Source organism: Tympanuchus pallidicinctus, unplaced genomic scaffold (genome assembly GCF_026119805.1).
Source record: "Tympanuchus pallidicinctus isolate F22 unplaced genomic scaffold, pur_lepc_1.0 scaffold46, whole genome shotgun sequence".
NCBI lineage: Eukaryota > Metazoa > Chordata > Aves > Galliformes > Phasianidae > Tympanuchus > Tympanuchus pallidicinctus.
The window spans coordinates 387,858-406,124 of NW_026294765.1; the positions used below are offsets into that span (position 1 = coordinate 387,858).

At 47.5% G+C, this 18,267-nt stretch overlaps 1 protein-coding gene across 2 annotated transcripts in view; it reads right to left on the reverse strand.

Moving 5' to 3' along the window:
• Positions 1–15,302, reverse strand: part of RFX2 (regulatory factor X2) — a 55,023-nt gene extending 39,721 nt beyond the window's left edge. Inside the window, exon 1 of one of the 2 annotated variants that reach the window (XM_052702659.1) lies at positions 15,171–15,302. Coding sequence is in view for 1 of the 2 variants with exons in the window: in XM_052702655.1 (XP_052558615.1) it covers positions 4,487–4,544 (58 nt within the window). In the remaining variant the exon portion in view is untranslated. Of the gene's footprint in view, positions 1–4,486; positions 5,434–15,170 lie in introns of those variants that run through there. The other variant, XM_052702655.1, reaches the window with a different exon arrangement.
• Positions 15,303–18,267: the final 2,965 nt, after the last annotated feature.

Here is an 18,267-nt window from a genome sequence, read left to right on the forward strand (position 1 = left end):
TGAAAATCTGAAATCACTCAACCACTAGATCTCAACAAGTCACAGTATAGGGGACGTTGTACATGAGGTGTTTCAACAGCTCTGTTCTTTATTTAAAGATTTGCTTTTCAAACTACTGCTGACTTCAGTCTCCCAAGCACCCGGCCTTCTAGCACTTGATTGCTTGCACCTCCATCTCACAGGCCTCCTGTCCTCCAAACGGGAACCCTGGGAACATTTTGGAATATTTCTGGTGGTGAGAAGAAAGACTTGTGTGAGAGCCAGGAGCTGAGCATAGCCTGGCACCTTCAAAATGACAACTGAAAACTAAGAAATGCCAGAACATGAGGAATAAAAAGCACACAGTTTGCAGCTATCTGAGGTGAAGTGGGAGCATTTGTGCTCATTGCACAAAAAAGTAACCTCAAACTCCTTGCTGCTATCCTAACTTATGGTAGACCTCAGCACTGTGTGAAATACAGTTTAAAATGAAATATGGTCAAAAGATGCTTTACCACTGCAACATTTGGCCAAGGAAAGGGCTTCCACAGATGCTCCTGGCTCAGTGGAACAGCTCTGCCCCCAGCCTCCTGATAGTTCTGGTCTCACTCAATGCCAAGAATCCTTCTACCAAAGCTGCCCGAGCAATGCCTTCGCTGGCATCAGCCCAAGACCTATCAGCTCAGATGCAAGACCTGCAGCCATGAAAGAGCCACTGTTCTTACTCCTTATTAAGATGGGCAAATTAAGCCCAAGACTTTTCTCTTTCCATTTCTTTCTGCTAAGTGCCCTCATTCCTGCCTTTAATATGCTAAAAAGTTACCGCTGGGATGAGGAAAATGCATTAACACTGAGAGCTGACACCTCTTATCACAAGCAAGGATGCTGGTGGGGGTTCGCAGCTCAGTTGCTGGAGTCCTGTTACTCCCACAGAGCTGTACCATACAGGAAGAAGCTTCCAGCTTTCTGACTTCTACTGAAAAAGCACAAAGAACCCAATTTCAGTAAGCCACTGTTTGAACACTCAGCCTTCCTCATTTCTATCTCCTAGTGCTTTTTAACGCACCCTTATTTTAGGGCATTTCTGACCTCGAGTGTATTCACAATCAAATACCATCTGAACCCTCTCCTTCCTTTTTTTCTTTACCCTCCCTAAGAATCCTTCTACTTTTTGCTTTCCAGAAAATGAAACCCACATCCTCTTCTTGCAAGAACGAGAGCAATGCTAGGAGAGTTAAGCGTGACGGCAGGAGCTATTTCCAGTCTATATAGCATTTACTGCCTGTGCTGAGCAGTATATTGAAGAGACCATGAAATGGTAATGTTCTACAGACTGCTGGAGATACAGTCTCAAATAGAAGGAAAACAGCTTTAAGAGATTTTTGCCCATTTCATCTCCAGAAACCGCACAAAACTTTTAACACCTCCCTTTGGCTAAAGCTTTCTGAGTTACACTTGAAAAACTGAAAAGGAAAACCAGATGAGGGTGGGAGGGGGGGGGGAGCAGATAGTGATGATCCAGAGCTAAAATATCCATTAGTGGCAAATTCCATCATCTCCTCCCCCTCTCCCAAAGCTGTGAGGGTCAGATTCCACCCGCAAACAGAGCCACGGGGCTGCAGGCTCACCCAGTGAGGCCTTTTCATTGTGCTGCTTGGCTCCAGGCTGCTAGGCAACCCGAGCAGCCGTGCTGCTCATATGCATTAAGTATTAACTATTATTTCATTCCTTCCCCCTTTTGATAAAAAGGCAGCAAACCTCAGTTCCCAAGCTGTTCTCTCCGCAAAGCAAATGCGACTGGACACAGCTGGAAGTGGGGTCAAAGCCACATAGGAGCTGAACACCCCCAGGTTTCTCAGCCCTGCAGGATGCTCCCAAACACAGCTGCTTTGGATGCATAGGATTTCCAGCACCTGGCATTAACCATCTACCCCAAGTGCCCTCCTTGGGAGCTCAGTGCTCAGTTTGCTGTGCAAGGACATGCAGGCAGTCTGGGGAGGAGATGCTGCTCTGTGCTGCCCGCACCAGGAGTCCAAAGTTCAGGTTAGTGCCCACAAGGAAGTGATGTAACACTGCCAGTCAGGTCAAAAGAAAGCAGCAGTTGCCAAGTGTGTAAAGCTGCAAAGATACTTCAGGTCTGCAAAAAAATTTGGCAACATATTCCTACAAGTCAACCATATAACTTCATAGTAAACAGTAAGCACTGATGTAACAAAACAGGGTAACTGCTCCTGGAGGACATCGGTACCATGGGAGTCACTTTCCACGCTACACGGCAATTTAGATGTAAGTGGCTCATATTTGAAAAGCAGTAAACTGTGACTGAACAGATTTATTGTAGGAATATGCTATGTTAATAAGTGAGCTAGTAAAAACCAAGCAATGGGAGATAAAAACTCCTGTTCTTCTTTGTACAAGTTTCTTTCATCCCTGCCTAGGACATCTCCCAAGTCCATGCACAAAAACCAGCTTCTGCCTCCATCCACAATCACCATAGCAGCTCCTCCCTGCCTCCTCCTGTGCACACACAGGAGAAATGCAGCAGTACAAAACAGTGGAACTGGTCCTGAACCAAAAGAAGTGTTACTTTCACTGTCTTCTCCCTAGCTATGACAAATATTTAAAGTACTGCAAGTGTATGGCCAGCCTGAGCAGTGCAGTAAGGCCCTCTCACTGCAATGTTTGAAGCCTTGGTGCACACAGGACAGCCCAAGGTCCTGCACCTCCCTTTGAGGCCTTGTTCCTTACGACACATCAGTGCTGATACACCAACTGCTCAAGAGCTTAGTTTAAAACTTAGGTGAAACTCCTGCATGGTAATAACCAGGATCCCTTATAGCAAAGGAAGGTGTGGAGAGGTGCTGGAACAGCTGCCCAGAGAGGCTGTGGATGCCCCATCCTAGAGGTGTTCGAGGCCAGGTTGGATGGGGCCCTGGGCAACCTGGTCTAGTATTAAATGTGGAGGTTGGTGGCCCTGCATGTGGCAGGGGGTTGGAGATTCGTGATCCTTGGGGTCCTTTCAACCCTGGCCATTCTGTGATTCTGTGACAGCAACATCTCAAGAAGAATGGATGTCCAGTAGTTCTCACCTGCAAGACAAGGGCAAGGCAAGCCAGAGCTGACTGCACACAGCTGCTGAGCTGGATGCACAGCACTCTGAGCCCAGTGACATTTCTGAGTAATTACTAAACCTTAAGATCCATTATAATGTTAATTTGCTGGCTGGCTGTTGTGTAGCAGCGTAATTAGATGTTGTGTAGCTGAGATACAAACAGGAAGGAATGCAAGGAATGCCACTGCTTAGGGACTGGGCACTGCTGGAGCGGAGCCTCACGGGATGGTGCAGAGCCGGCACAGAGCTGACACAGAGCTGACACATCCATGCACCACCAGGCTGTGAAAGGAAGCCACGCGTGGAGCAGAGCTGCTCTGTGATCCTCCTCTGGGGCACGAAGGCCTCACTGCAGCACAAGTAGAGCTGGTGAGCAGTGCACGAGGCTGAGCCCTGGGGTGTCGTCAGGTGAGCACCCCTACACTCTCGCCCCAAGGCAGGATTGATACAGGGGTAACTCCCGGTGTCCTACTTCAAATTCCCTCGTTCCAAACAAAGAAAGTAGCAGCTGCCACAACTGAGAGCACCCTATTGATTTGTGTCACTATTTTGACTGAAGCTTTCAAGTTAATTCTTTCCTTTAATAGAGGCCAGACAGAAAATGTTTGTTTTTCAAATTATGAGACGTTTCCTGAGCTGGGGATGCACTCGCAAGCAACAACAGTGGCCTACAGCTGAGGATGATAAAACCTTTCAAATATTAAAACAAATTTCTATATACATGGCTTTGCCTTATTTCAGAATTAAGAGAAGCAATAATTGCTTTTTTTTTTTCCCTTATTTAAAGAAAGTAACCTAATGTCATAGCACATTTGAAGCCAGAATCAGCCATCATTTCATTTCTGAAACACACCTACTGAAAGGACTGCCAGATGTGATACAAATTTTCTTCCACAAAATGAACTGGTTAAATGAAAACTAAATCGCAGATCCTACAGCTTTTTAATAGTAAACTTCATGCAACGGCTTCGTAATTTGCAGATGGAAATATGGAAGTTTATTCATTTGCAGCCTAATGCAAGGACAATTACTCTGCAAAATAGTATTCCTTAAACTGTCAATAGTATCTAAATTATACAGAGGTGAAGAAACAAATCCATCTGCTCTGAAAAGGAGAGCTGTCAGCAGCCGAGAAGAGAGTAACAACCCTCCCAAGGCCAAATAATCAGCACAGCAAACACCAGCAAAAAAGGTGCAGTGACATTAGCAAAGAAAAATGTTTTCTAGGAGTTAAAAACACCAACAGCATCTCACAGTGCAGCATATTGTACACAGTGCAGCATTTGAAGAAGGAGCTCGAGAGGCAGAGTGAGAAGCAATACCCCAAACATCACCGCCTTCTCCTGGGAGACTGCAGGTGGTGCTGGATTGAGCTGACAAACGGAAGTTACTGACCATAAGCACCGCAGCTGGGACACCTTCTTATTCTCGTCCATGTTTCAAATGGCAACATCTTGTTGAGGCTCTGTTCCACAGGGAGAGACGCTCAGCTGGGCCTGAGGGTCTGTGCTGTGCCACCGTCACCAACCCCAGGCAGCAGCCCTTGCCTGTGCCCACCTGAGCCCTTGCCCGCACGCCCTCTGTCCCCTGTCAGCAAGCTATACAGATCTCAGTTCTTCAAGCCGAATGCGATTGCCACCGGGAGAGAAAGTGGGGCTCTTCTGCTGGTCCTGAAGGAATGCGGAGCTGCCTGGGCTGGCCGGACGTTTCCTAAGTTACACAGAGCCCAGTTAACAGTTCAAGGATCAACAAAACTTGTTATTGTTCCAAGCAAGGCCAACCTCCCTCACAGACACCACTACTGACTTAAGAGACTTCTGTATCAGAGCTGGATAAAGCAGAAGCAGCTGCTTTGTGCCTGGAGCAATCAAGAGGGTGCAGGGATGTTGCCTGGAAGACAAAGGGTGCAGAAGCCCAAGTTCAGTCCTGCAGATTGAAGTGCTCCAGAGCTGCCCAGTAACACATCCAGCCTTTTTTTTTTTTTTGCAAAAAGCACGTAGCTAAAAAATAGTGAATTCCATTGAGTCTTCAGCAACTTTTCCTGTATTCTGCTGAAAAGAACAATGAAGGTTTGTCATTAAGTGAAGAAGAGGGAGCTGGGCTGAAGCATTAAGAGCCAAGATCCTGCTCCTCTGTGGGGGCTATTAAGCTTTCAGTGGAGTTTTTCAATAGGAAAGATTGCACAGGTGGCTTGATTAAATCACCTCAACCTCATTCTCCTGTCTGAGCTGTGCAGCTTAAAAGGCATCAGAGGAGGCAGTCAGCACTCACAGCTTTCAGTAGTATTGAGCAGTGTCCTTTTTTTTTTTCCCTCTCCAAATTAGGGATTGTTTGGCTATTGACCCATTTCAGCTCTCCATCGATTTTCCCTTCATTAACTGAATTCCATAAACCACTCTTTAAAAAGAAAATCAGAAAATACGTGCTAACACTGATCTCACCATAGTCTTCCTATTTGCAGCATTCATCAAAAACAAAGAAGAGAAAAAAAAGAGGTGGGAGGGGAGAGGACAGGTTGGGAAGCATTAATTACAGATGGGCTTTGGCACTGTCAAGTGAAACACTGTTCATTCTGTTACTCAGAGTATCAGGCTGGGGTTTCTACAGCATCCATACTTGACCCTTTTGTACTCCCTGACTCATAGGTCTCTCACGGGCCATGATCTGAAGGTATTTACAAGACAAACGTGCTTCAAACAAGTTGAAGGGCTTTAAAAAAGCTTGCAATACCTCCAGAGCCTCAGTGCAGCAGGTAGCCAGCAAGGGCCCTTGCACCACCAAGCCAGTCGTAAAAGCAGAATGATTTGTTGCCTTAAAAAGCAGTTAACCTTTTCTGGCTCAGTTGTGTACTGGGATTCGGGTGGGGAATAGAGGGAAGAATTCCCTCACTGAAGCCAGATGGAATTCCAAATCTAGGCAGCTTAGTCAATGAGCTAAGGGGAAGATGTCAAAACATGCTTTCCATTAACGTAATAGCAGAAAACACAACGGGCTTGAAATACTATATACAAACAGTGACTGTTCTGTTACAGAACCCATGCCAATACGAGGGATTTTATAACCATAGTTAGTTTAAACTAACAGCAACAGAGTTGTAAGTCAGCAATATGGTATTTTATTCTTAAATATTTGCTTGGGATGCTACTTGACATCAGACTTCAGTCAAAATAAACACCAGCAAGTGATTTGTTGTGTGATCCCATCTGCCAATTTCAAAGGCAAAAAGTAGATTTTGTTCAGCCTGAATTTCCAGGTTCAATCTTCCAAAAGAGAATGCTCAGTTTTTCTCATTTCACATGATGTTCAGAGAGACAATTCAAAAAACAGACTCAAAGAACACTGCAAGCAGTTTGTATTATTTTCACCAAAAAACACTGCATCTTTCTTAAAGCTACAGCAGCGATGCTTGTATCCCCTTGCAGAGAACAAAAAACCAAATCATGTTTGCAGCCTTGATCTCCTGCAAGCGTGCACACGTGCGTCCCAGCAAGAGTTTTGTTTGTGCTTCTGCAGTGATAAAACACTCACTGTTGATATAAACCCATGAAATGGCATCAGTACAGAGATTGCTTTACCTTCCAAAGCAGGTTTTCAGCACACTTTGTCCCAAAGGAATTGCAGAGCCAACTCCCTGTGCCCAGCTGAGTAAGACTGCTGGGGGCTGGAGGGCAGGGCAGACTGCAGAATGAAAATCCTGCCCCGCTAAGCTGTTATGGGACCCCATTATTGCATACCTCCTGTAAGTGATCCTGCATTTTCCATTCATCAGCACGTGCTACTGCTGATTTGGGGGAGACGGACGCTCCCAGAGAAGAGATAGCAGGTTCAAGCCTTATCTCAACTTTCTGGTACAAGCTACTAACTTCCATAAACCCTTTTTTATAAATACCTTTTTCATAAAAAAGGAAAAGGTATAAAAATTTCACAGAGGCCACCAGCTGTCATTTCTTCCCAACTTTCAGTTCACTATTAATCCAGGATGGCAATAAGCCAGAAGTGTAAAGTAAATATATATCCATACCCAATTCCCTTGTCTCCAACAAAAGCATTGCATAATGTTCAGGCTGTGTAATTCAGTCCTCATATATAAAGAAAGCAGTGAGGGATCAGAAGATGCATTCACAGTGTGTAACGATGCAAGTTCAACCAAATAGCTGCCAAAAGGAAAGCCATGACAAAAATTCCTTAATAATAGAATAACAGGAGACTCTTCACCAAAGTATTAAGTAATTCTTCAGGGAACATGAATAAGAAATGCAATGCATGATGTATTAATTCAGTAATTTTGTGGCACTTAAGAATAGGACTCGAGTGTTAAGGACAAGAGGTTAGAATACAGCTGGAAAAATTCAATCCACAGCATAAATAGTCTCTTTAAATGTGCAATCAGAGGGAGTGTCACTGAAACTATTTGGTGTTGCTCATCAGATGCTGCAAACAAATCGACACGGAACAACGGTTCTACCTCTCCTGTAGTTTGAGCTACTGAATGTTACTGTTGAAATGTTCACTTTTTGACAACTTGTGTTCAGCTGGATTGTAAAGCAGGCTGAAGAATCACTATGCTTGAGGCACTTCAGCAAAACCCTGTCCAATCACTCTTTTCCCCCACAAGCATCTCTCAGAGTAAAGAATTTCTAAGCCCCGTCCAGTCCTCCAGGTCCTCGTGCCCAGAACACGTCTCTGAGCATCCTTTCAGCATCTTTACCAGCCAGAAAAAGACAAGTGTTGAGTTTTTCCCTTCTGAAAAGTGGAAATGAAAGCACAGAGCAATCAAAGCAAGGTTTCCCAAACAGGCTCAGAAGTACTGCTAGATGCAGAGCCTGGAGCAGAAGATGGGAGCTGTAGATCAGAGACGAAGCTGTGCTTTGTGCCATGGTCCTGCAGGGGAGCTCGAGGTGGCACAGCTCCCCGGGAGACCCAGCAAGGACTGAGTGTGGGGACAAATGTGGAGGCAGCATCCTTTGGTGTGCTGTACTCTGCAACCACACTGCATCACAACATATATATATAAATATGGATACAAACATATGCATACATCTCCTCAGAGAGCTACAGATACAGCCCCGGGTCTGAATTAACACATACATTCTGTTGACAGACATCCTCGGCTGTTTTGATACTAAAATCTCTCCTTTCAGTCCTCATTAAAGTAGTGATGATTACAACTTTTTACTAATGAGCTATGAAGGCATGCTACCTATGGAGCTAAAGACAAAACATGTTTCCCTACAGAGCAACAGCAGGGGACTTAAGAACTCCTGAGCATATTGCATTACATTGCAATACGCCGCATTAGATTTCACAGGTGATTGCATCCATGAAGCCAATGCAGAAATGAGCCTGGTCCACAGCTTGTGTATGAAAGACGTCCCTGCTTTGCTGCAATCAGCCATGAGAACGTGGCACCAAAAAAAAAGGGCAATGCCTGGCCACCAACAAGCATCCTCTGACCTTGTGGGCCACAACGAACCAGAACCCTGTCTCCTACAAATCACCTCCAAAACGTGGATTTGCAGTTTATATATTAAGCACCAATAACAGAGTCTGTGACTGTAACACAACAGCTCATTCCTCCCTGAAGGTAAGGAGAGGTCTGCTCTCAGGGATGCTGATCTCCATCCAGCAGGGCTCTGTAGCTGAGCCAGCCCAAAGATGTTCACGTTCTGGAGGCCCTTGAAGACACATCAAGCTTTTCCCTGGTAACCAAAGGCTGTGGCTACAGCCGTTCCCCCAACAATCCCGAGGATTACGCAGCAGGCAGTGGATGAGGCACAGCACTGGAATGTCTTGGACAGGGACTGCAGGGAGGTTGCTGGGACGGCAAAGTGTGCTGCCAGCAGGAAATCATTAACCCCCATCCTGGTCAGAAGGCAATCCTGGCTCTGCCTTCCAATGGAAACTCCTTGGGGCAGACACCAGCCCTGCTGTACCTCTGCACAGAGCTTGGGTAACGTGTTCTCAGATTGTAACAGCTCAAACATGAATGGTTTTTAACTGACTGTGGAGAATAAGTCTGAAAGAAGTTACTGCTACTCAGTTCCATCTACCTCAAGCCAGGTTAAATACGGGACTGACACAAAATTTCAGAGCCCAAGCCAACCTTTAGGAGCACACAATTTATTAAATGCTACAGCAGTGTTGAGTATGTTTTGTTTTGTTTTAAAAAGCATTCTAACCAGTGTCTAGATGGGGAAGAACGAAAACGTCCAACCAGATATCAAAAAGCATTTTTGGTGCTCCAGTATAATTTGAAGCAGTCATTATCTAATGGTCACAGCACACAAGACAACGCTCTGAAATGTAAATATGTAAACTTATCAGCACAGCAAACAGAAGTCCTGGACCTCTAACTGCCTGCTGAGGCTCCCATCTGGTAGACATCTTCTGGTCAGGGCATAAACTATTGTAGGAGGTGTTTCTACAGCATCTAACATCTGCAGCACCAGACCTCAAGGCCAGACCATGAGCAGGAGCAGTGCTGCTTTACAGCACCCAGCTCAGGTCAGGGGCTGCTTCTCTCATCAGGTGAGAAGAGCTCATGTTGTAGAGAATGAATACCTGCTGGGAAGAGAGAAGCTGTGAAGATCAGCTTGGTGACCAGAAGCCATTATTTCTCTCATGATCTGTACCTGTTAAAGAAATATTTCCTCCCACAATTGGTCATTTAAAGTAATGAATATTTGAGAAGATCCACATTTCATCTTCTTCAGGAGGAAGAGGGTGTGTATTTAAATAAAATATTTTATTTAAATGCACAGACTGCCTATAAAGTAGAACCAGTCCGTATGCACTCACATCTACCCCCATGTATCACATCCCAGAGAAGGATTTCAGATTGGTTTCTGACTGTGCCTTCCAAGACAGCTTGGGATGGGGGGAAGAAAAAGAAATATACCCATGCAGGGAGCACTGAGGTTACAGCACTTACAGAGTGTTACTAAAACGCTGCCCTTCCCAGCACATGAAGGATGCTACCTTCAGCAGAAGGCTGCTTCTAAAGCCTGCTGAACTGCCAGCATCCCACACTCAGTACGGATTACAAGAAGTCAGATAACTAACACATTCCCCCAAACAAGTTGCACGTTTGACCAGCGTTATGTGGTGAGCTAGAAATTATCCAGAATTGTTGCAGGGTTGTCGTGGTGGCAATGGGATCTTAGGCTAGAATAGTCTAAAAACAACTAACCAGCTGGCAGCTAGAAGGCTGTTTGCTTGTAAGCACTCCACTTGCACTTGTTTTTCCTTTTTCTCTCCTACCCCTTATGTTCCTTCAGCAGAACTGCCCCCAAGCAGGAGAGCTGAGCCCACACAGAGCCACTGCTGGATGCACCTCAGGGTTGGCAGCACGCACAGCAGCACCCGTGCCTGCTGCACTCACTGTGATTCAGGTTTTGACTACTCAGGAGTCCTCCCTAAAAGGGGTGAAGAATTCAGACATCCTCCCCTCCAGGCATTCCTGCCAACCAGTATTTTCTTTGTGATGACTAGAAGCTTTGGAAAGTCTAAACACCGCAAAGATAGGATGAGAAGTTGCTGAGCCGCAGAGCACAGGCAAACACCAGGCTTCCCAGCGCGCACAGCCACGTGCTGTCATTTGTCCTGCATGCGAAGCCAGAGAAGAACCACCTCAGAGACGAAGCCATCTGTGCAGCCTGGACTGTTACAACACACACTGGTGGACAAAGCGGAGCATCAGCACAGGGCGCAGGTCCAGTCAGTGCAACTTTCCTTCTTGTTGAGGGCTTCCTCCAGCAGAGCATTGATTTGTGACACGAACACAAAGAAGCTGACTCTATTTTGTATTTGCTTTGTACAGTCATCACTGGCACAGCATCCTGTGACCACTGTTTCTTTGAAAGCAACTGCAATAAATTGGCAGTTGCCAATTGCTTTCACAGCTTTGCCACTAGGACACATTTGTACTGCACTGAGACTTCTTTGGCGTTTGTTAAACTCTGAAAAAGAAATTCTTAATTTTCTAATAGAAATCTCACTTAGAGGAAAAGCACACTCAACAATTGCCTTTGAACTGCTTTTCAAATGCCTTCATCTGGCACTTACTACAGCTCTTAAGTCCTGTGTAACATCAGACTAATAAAACCAAAACAGTTCATAGAGCTTTCTTTGGGAAGAGGCTTTGCTTCTCATGTGCTTCAGAATTCTCCCTGTAAGTGCAGTGCTGGATGGATGCTGCTCACACCTGGTCTGATAAGCAGGCTGGATCTCATTGGGTGAGGCAGACTTTCAGTCATTGACATGAAGTTACACGTCTGCACCAAAGGCTGTTTTAACAAGTCAGCTGAATGATGCACGTTGCATCACAAACACGGCTATCGTTCATAAATACATGGCCCAAAGCTGAAGGTGCTGGTTGTTTTCTTCTTTGTATTTGGAAACAGTTTGCCTAACGATGCGCACTGACGTATCTCCATGCTACCCGTGCTATGGAAAGTGATTGTTTGTAGGTAGTACCCTTACAGAAGGACTCCTCTTTGCTCAGCGTATTAAGAGGTACATGGCTTGTGCTGAATACATTTTCATCTATTTATATATTTATGGCATAATTAGTTCACACATTACTTAGACAGAGACAGCCCACCACAAGCAAGCCAGCACATTCTTAGACAATAAGGTGGATTTGTGAATGTTTGAACACAGGAATAAAGCACTGCCAGCACAAACAAAACAAACCACCTCCTCTCAGAGCAGGGATCACAGAATGAAAGCCCGTGTGCGTTTCAAACAGGAGAAACACAACCCCACACCTCGGGCTGCACGCACGGTGCTCGGGCCCACAGCTCAGGCTGCAGCTGCCCGGTGTCTGGCGGTAGCAGCGCTGGCATTTGTTTCATGGGAGGGAAAGGGGGAAACTGGTTTAAATATAACTTGGCCTCCTCCGACAGAAACTTGGGCTGAGCAGGCGGCTGTAAGATAAGCCTGTTGAATCAGCACTGCCCTCCCTGTTGTGTGACTGCGCACGCTGCAGGATGCACATAGATTTAGAGCATTAAAACAGAACGGGGGAAATATGCTAAGATGCGTTAAATCAGCTTTGTTTATAGGCCTGTATTAAAAGCAAAACCGTGTTCTGATTCAACTTAACAGCTGTCAATGCTCCGAGGTGTTACAAGTATGAGACTATTTAAAGACAATGACTGGCGCCATCTATTTCACTTTGATGGAGCCAGGAAAAGCTGTGCTGACTGAGGCTTTAAATTGATGTCAGCTCTGAAGACATTCTGTCACAAAAGGTGTAGGAATGGCAACAAGTGCAGCACTGACTTTTAGTGGCACCTAAATGCTGAATGCTCTCCACTGAGGAAGCACAAGAAGGATGTGGAGCTGATGGGGTGGGTGCAGGAGGATGCTCAGAGGCTGCAGCATCTCTACTGTGGAGCCAGGCTGAGGGCCTTCAGGGTGGAGAAGAGAAGGCTCCAGGGGGGCCTCACTGCAGCCTTCTATGGCCTAAAAGGGGCTACGGCAATTCTTTATCAGGGGGTGCCGTGACAGGACAAGATAATGGCTTTGAATCACAAGAAAGTATGTTTAGACAAGATATTAGGAAGAAATTCCTCATCATGAGGGTAGTGAGGCTGTCCAGAGAAGCTCCGGTCACCTCCAGGAATGGGACGTCCAAGGCCAGGTTGGATGGGGCCCTGGGCAGCCTGATCTGGTGGGGGGCAAGCAGCCACAGCAGGGGTTGGGGATGAGGGGTGCTTTAGGGTCTCTTCCCATGCAACCCGTGCCATGATTCTAATTTACCCCAGCAGACAGCAAGGACACACAGCATCTTCAGGGCCATTGGAGGCAATAGCTGCTCATCTCTTCATAAACTACACCTTTAAATTACATTTCACACTCACACAAGCAAAAGGATACAAGAAGTGTATTTCTGCTGTCCCATCCTGCAAGTACACACGCACACAGATATCTACCTAAAACACAAATTAATGCTGACTCTCCAGACCTCACTCAGTTCAAGTCTTAGCATGGGAGTCCCTTCCCTCCCACCTTGCTGCACTGACCCAGGTCACTCTGTGAGGCTGCACCTTGACCTGCACGCCAGCCTTGTAAACCTGTGTGACAAACATACAAAACGTCCTTAGAGAGGGCAGACTGCAGGGTGAGGATGGATTTGCTGCCCTGGGCTGTTTGTTTCCTCCCCTCCAGCAGTCTGTGTCCCTACTGCTGCCCAGCCTCAAGGATTTTGTGCTCTTGGGCTTTTCCACAGCAAACAGGGCTGCAGGACAGGGACATGGTGCCACAAGGAAGAATTCATGAGATGTAAATGACACAGCAGGAAATGCAAAGCAGGGACTGCCCATGGGAACCACTGGGAAGTTTGACAGACCTGGCGTTCCTCTGTAGCACTGGATGCTCCTTATCATCCCCCTTGCATTCACTGGTATTTTTCCCATTATGCAGAAGGCAAGTAGGGACAAAGAAATTCCAGCTGTCAACCCTCACTTTTGCATGTGTTTTTGCCCTTCAGGCCAAAATCCTGTACTTACACAAGGATCCCAAGTTCCTTCTGGAAAGACTGGCATTCCCAAGCCCTGCTGTACAGGAACAGCTTTGAGAACCCGAACTCTCAAGGCTTAAAACAAGAAGCAGAGCACATGCACAACCCCATGCACCTCAAGGCAAAATGTAAGGTGCCCAGCAAGATTCAAACTAACATCACACCCTTTGGGACAGCAATATCGAGTGCTAAGATGACAGCTTTTTTTTTCCTTTTTTTAAAATATGATTTTCAAAATGAAACAGCAAAGCCACCGTGGAAGCCCCCTGTCCCAGCACTGATGTCAGCATCTGACACCACAGCTCAGTCCTACGAGGAGATGGGTTCATCTTGAACTCAAGCAAACCGTTGCAGGAAGTAAAATAGAGCAGGATCACAGAATGGCCCGGGTTGGAAGGATTACAAATCTCCAACCCCCCTGCTGCATACAGGGCCACCAATCTTCTCATTTAATACCAGCCCCAGGCTGCCCAGGGCCCCATCCAACCTAGCCCTGAACACCTCCAGGGATGGACGGGGCATCACAGCCTCTCCGGGCAGCTGTTCCAGCACCTCACCACTCTCATAGTAAAGCATTTGCCTCTCGCTCATAGAACGAGCCTCACAGCAGAGCGAGCCAGCTTTACATTTTGATTGATTTCTGTTTTCTTTCTTCCCCCGCCCCATGTCAGCAATGGCTGTGCGTTCTCCACGGGTTTGTAGCTGAGAGTCAAAAAGTTTGGGTTGGAGCAAAGGAGAAAACCTTGGCCAACCAATGGCTCTGAAGCTGCGCGTGGCCACTTTAAGGAACAAAAAAAGCATTTTTCCCCGCTTCCATAAGTATGGTTTGCTTCCTCCAAAAACAAACCCAAGAAAACAATCACTTTCATCCCTAAGTCAAAGAAAGATCGAATCCCAACCAGGAACTCACGCTGGAAACAGGCGCACAGACACACAGCCCCGCTCGGGGGGGGGAAGCGGCTCCGATGGCACAACGTGCTTTATTCACACGGCGGGACGAGCCGGGCGCTGCCGGCAGGGCGGGAGGAGCGGCTCAGCCGGGTCCGGCGCTGCTCCCTCCCCGCCCGGGTTTCCACCTCACCCTCACAGCGTTCCGTTTCTCCTCACGTTCGCTAGATTCCTACAAAAAAACTCCTTCGGTTCCGGGACGTTTGCTCCGTTTCACGGAGCTCTAACGCTTACAACACGACCTTATAACCAAAGAACCCGATAAACTAAAAACCAAACCAACAAATCCATCAGTAACTCCCAAAACCAAGCGGAGAAAAGTTGTCACCTCCGGAACACCGCACAACCACCCCCCCTCAAACCCCAAACCCCCACTCCGCCCCGGAACTTTCCCTGAGGGCAGCGGGGCCCGGCGGGCGGCTCAAGCTGCGCCCTCACCTCACAGCGCCCGGCCGAGGCCTCGCCCCGCTCAGCCGTCCCGCTCCGCGTCCCCTCAGCAGCGGGACGCCCCACAGCCCGTCCCGTCCCGTCCCGTTCCGCCGCCTCTCCCCGAGAGTTTAAAAAAAAAACTCCAAACGGCTCTGAGATCCGACCGGCTCCTCTCACCTGCCCTCCCCGCCGGGTTCAGCGGGTCGCGCTGCGCTCCGGTCGCCGGGGCTGCGCGCCGCTCCCGTTGGCAAGGAACAGTCTCCAGGGCTACGGTCACTATGGCGCCTCGCGCCGGGTCTCGAGGCAACTGTTGCTACCCTCTCCCTGCGCGTCACCGCCCGGCCCCGCCCGCTCCTCTGAGGGGGGGGAAGGGCGTGGCCGGCTCGGTGCCTCCGCTGGTTGGCTTAGAGGCTGTCGATCAAAAGGAAGGCGGGATGTTCTGAGGATCAGCCAATGGTGGAGAGGGGTGGGCGGGGCTGAGAGTTGGCGGGCGCTTTGGCGCTTCGGCGGGAGGCGGGGGGTTGGGGGGCTGAGAGAGTGAGTGAGTGAGAGGCGCTGTGAGGCGGGCGGGAAAAGGGCGCGACGTGGGGCCGGGTTGATGGGGACAGGATGGAGGGAGACGTGGTGAGGCCAGGATGAGTGTTAAAGTTATTGTGGGTAATGAGGGTGAAAGAAGGCGACAAAGTGACGGAACTGAGGAGATGAGGTTATAGAGCTGAGGTAGAGCGACTGATGTGGGGATAAACTGAGTGGGGAGACTGAGGTGACAAGATGGAGCTGGGGGAGTGAGGGCAGTGTGGGGTTGAGGGGAGCGGGGATGAATGGGGGTGAGGGAGTGGGAACGGGCTGTGTGGGGCTGAGGTGACGGGGTGAGATGGGGTTGGGATAATGATGACAACATGGGGCTGAGGTGGAATAAATGAGGTGATGGGGACAATGCAGAGCTGAGCTGACAGACAAAGTGGGCACTGAGGTGGTTATGGACCACTGGGGTGAAATGCTGGCGGAATGAAGGGACAAAGTGGGGCTGAGGTAATGGGGAGATGAGGTGAGTGGGGTTGAACTGGGGCTGAGGCAGTGGGGTAAGAATTGGGACATTGTGGTGATGGGGACAAGATGGGGATGAGGTGACTGGGATGAGATTGGCGCTGAGGTGACTGAGGGGCTGCCTGGTGGAATGGGATGCTGGGTGCAGGGAGGGCACAGCCCCATCTCTGCCATGTAAAGACAGCAGCACCAGTCCTGCAGTGGGGACCATGGGAAAGTAAGTGGTGAGGAGGGGCATCCTCATTCTCCCTCAAAGCACAGACTGTCATCTACCCTTGGCACGGCACAAGGTGAGCCTTCAGTTTATACTGTGGATGCATCTGGAGGCCTCAGTCAAACTGGTGATCCAGCAAGCTCTGTTATTTTTTTTTTTTAAGTTTTTTTTTTCCTATATTAAATATTGAAAAGTTCCTATTGGCTCATGGGTAACTGGCAAAAAGCTGGAAGCAGACTCCTTGAATTAGCTGCATTTCTGTTCCCTCGCCCTTCCGTTCAGCAACATTTGCATGTAAACAGGTTCTTTGTTTCCTAAGAGTTCGTTTGCTTCTGCTGCTGATTTCTCCCTACCTGAACTAATAATTCTCCATGACATCAAAATCGTTCCCATAGCGACCAATTGTGAAGTCACAAATAACAAACAGAGGATTATGGATTGGAGTGGAATACAGGCAGCTGATGCAGACAGGGAGCAGGAATCCTGTTTTAATGCAAATTCTTTAGAAATAAAAGCAAATTGTTGTGCAGCATCGCCCCATGCAGTTGCACAGCTTCCATTTCTCACCCCAGAAAGGGCTGCATTTCTTTTGTGGGTGGAATAATATGATTGGAGTGCTTGAAGTTAGACCTGGGGGATGTGTTGGATAAGGCTAGGAACAGCATAATTTGTCACGCCACACCAAGTTATCTATTTAACAACAAATGTTTCTTGATGTAGCGTTTGTCACAAGTTTTAAAGAACCAGCTATAGAGCAGTCTACAGAACGCTTGGCTCGGGCTGAGCTGCTGCATAGCTGGAAGTCTCTGCTGAGCACGGAGCTAAAGAGTGTACTGAGGAGCCATCTACTGGCTGCAATAACTGAGAACAGCTCGCAGTGCCCGCCTTGAGCAGGTAAATTTGCAGTCCTGTCACTGCTCAGATAGCCATTTGCACGTGATTGGCACTGCAGGGCTTTGGCATACTATAGTGGAGAAAACCGCGTACCACCTCACTGTCTGTCCGTGCTTGGAAGATGTAACTGGTATTTTTATGTTGTTGGCAGTGACAGATACAAAACCTATGGTTCCTGGATGAGCATTGCAAAAGATGCAGCAACCTTGGTACTCTTGTTTCTGCCTGTAGATGAATGTTTCCTCTACACGTATGCTAATAGATGTTTGCGAGCACATCCTCTGTGCCCTCCTGGAAACAACTCAGGCTGGAAATTCAGCAAAACTCATCAGGTGTTTCCTTGAAATCCCTTCCCAGAAGTGGAAAGTGACCAGGAGAGACCTGAAAGAGTTTGCTCTATGAAGAAGGGTATTTGTAGCCTCAGGCGTACATTTTTAAGTCTTGACATGAAGTCCTTGCCTCTGCCACAACAGCAGGTGTCCTGAATGCACGCAGACTGAAATGTGCCCATGACTGTGAGCTTTATTCTGCCATACTGGGAAAGAAAGAGAACGTTTGGTACTGCACCTCACATTCTTCCTCTGCTGGGGGGTGATGGTAGCCTGGATACAGATTCCTATAAAAACAAATCAGTGTGTACAAACCTTTCCAGGTAGTTAAAGCAATTCCCTTAGAAATGAATATGGACTAGCAGCAAGTACACCAGCTCCTGCTGACCCATCTTGTGCCAGACATTCTGCAAAGAAGAGACAAATTCTCTTGTTTCCTGTCATTACATGCAGGCTGTTTTGTGTCTGTCCCTAAGAAAGAGATGGTGAAAGTAACACATTGCTAGGAATGTGAAGCTTTTAATCGTTGTCACCTTGCATTAGTAATAGGTGACAGGTTTATATTCTAAAAGGTTTATGTTTGCAACAAAAGGGTCATGATGATGACGGTGATGACCCCGATCCTGGCTTTGTGCTTAAGGTTTGGTGCAGTTTTACTCCTAAATAAGAAATTATTAACAGAAGTACAACTTTAAAAAGGAGCAGGGATATGTCCTGCCTCTAACTGCAGGCAAGTGGACCAGGAGTGTGTGTTAACCTGCCTGCCTTCAGAGCTGTCATGCCCTGCTCA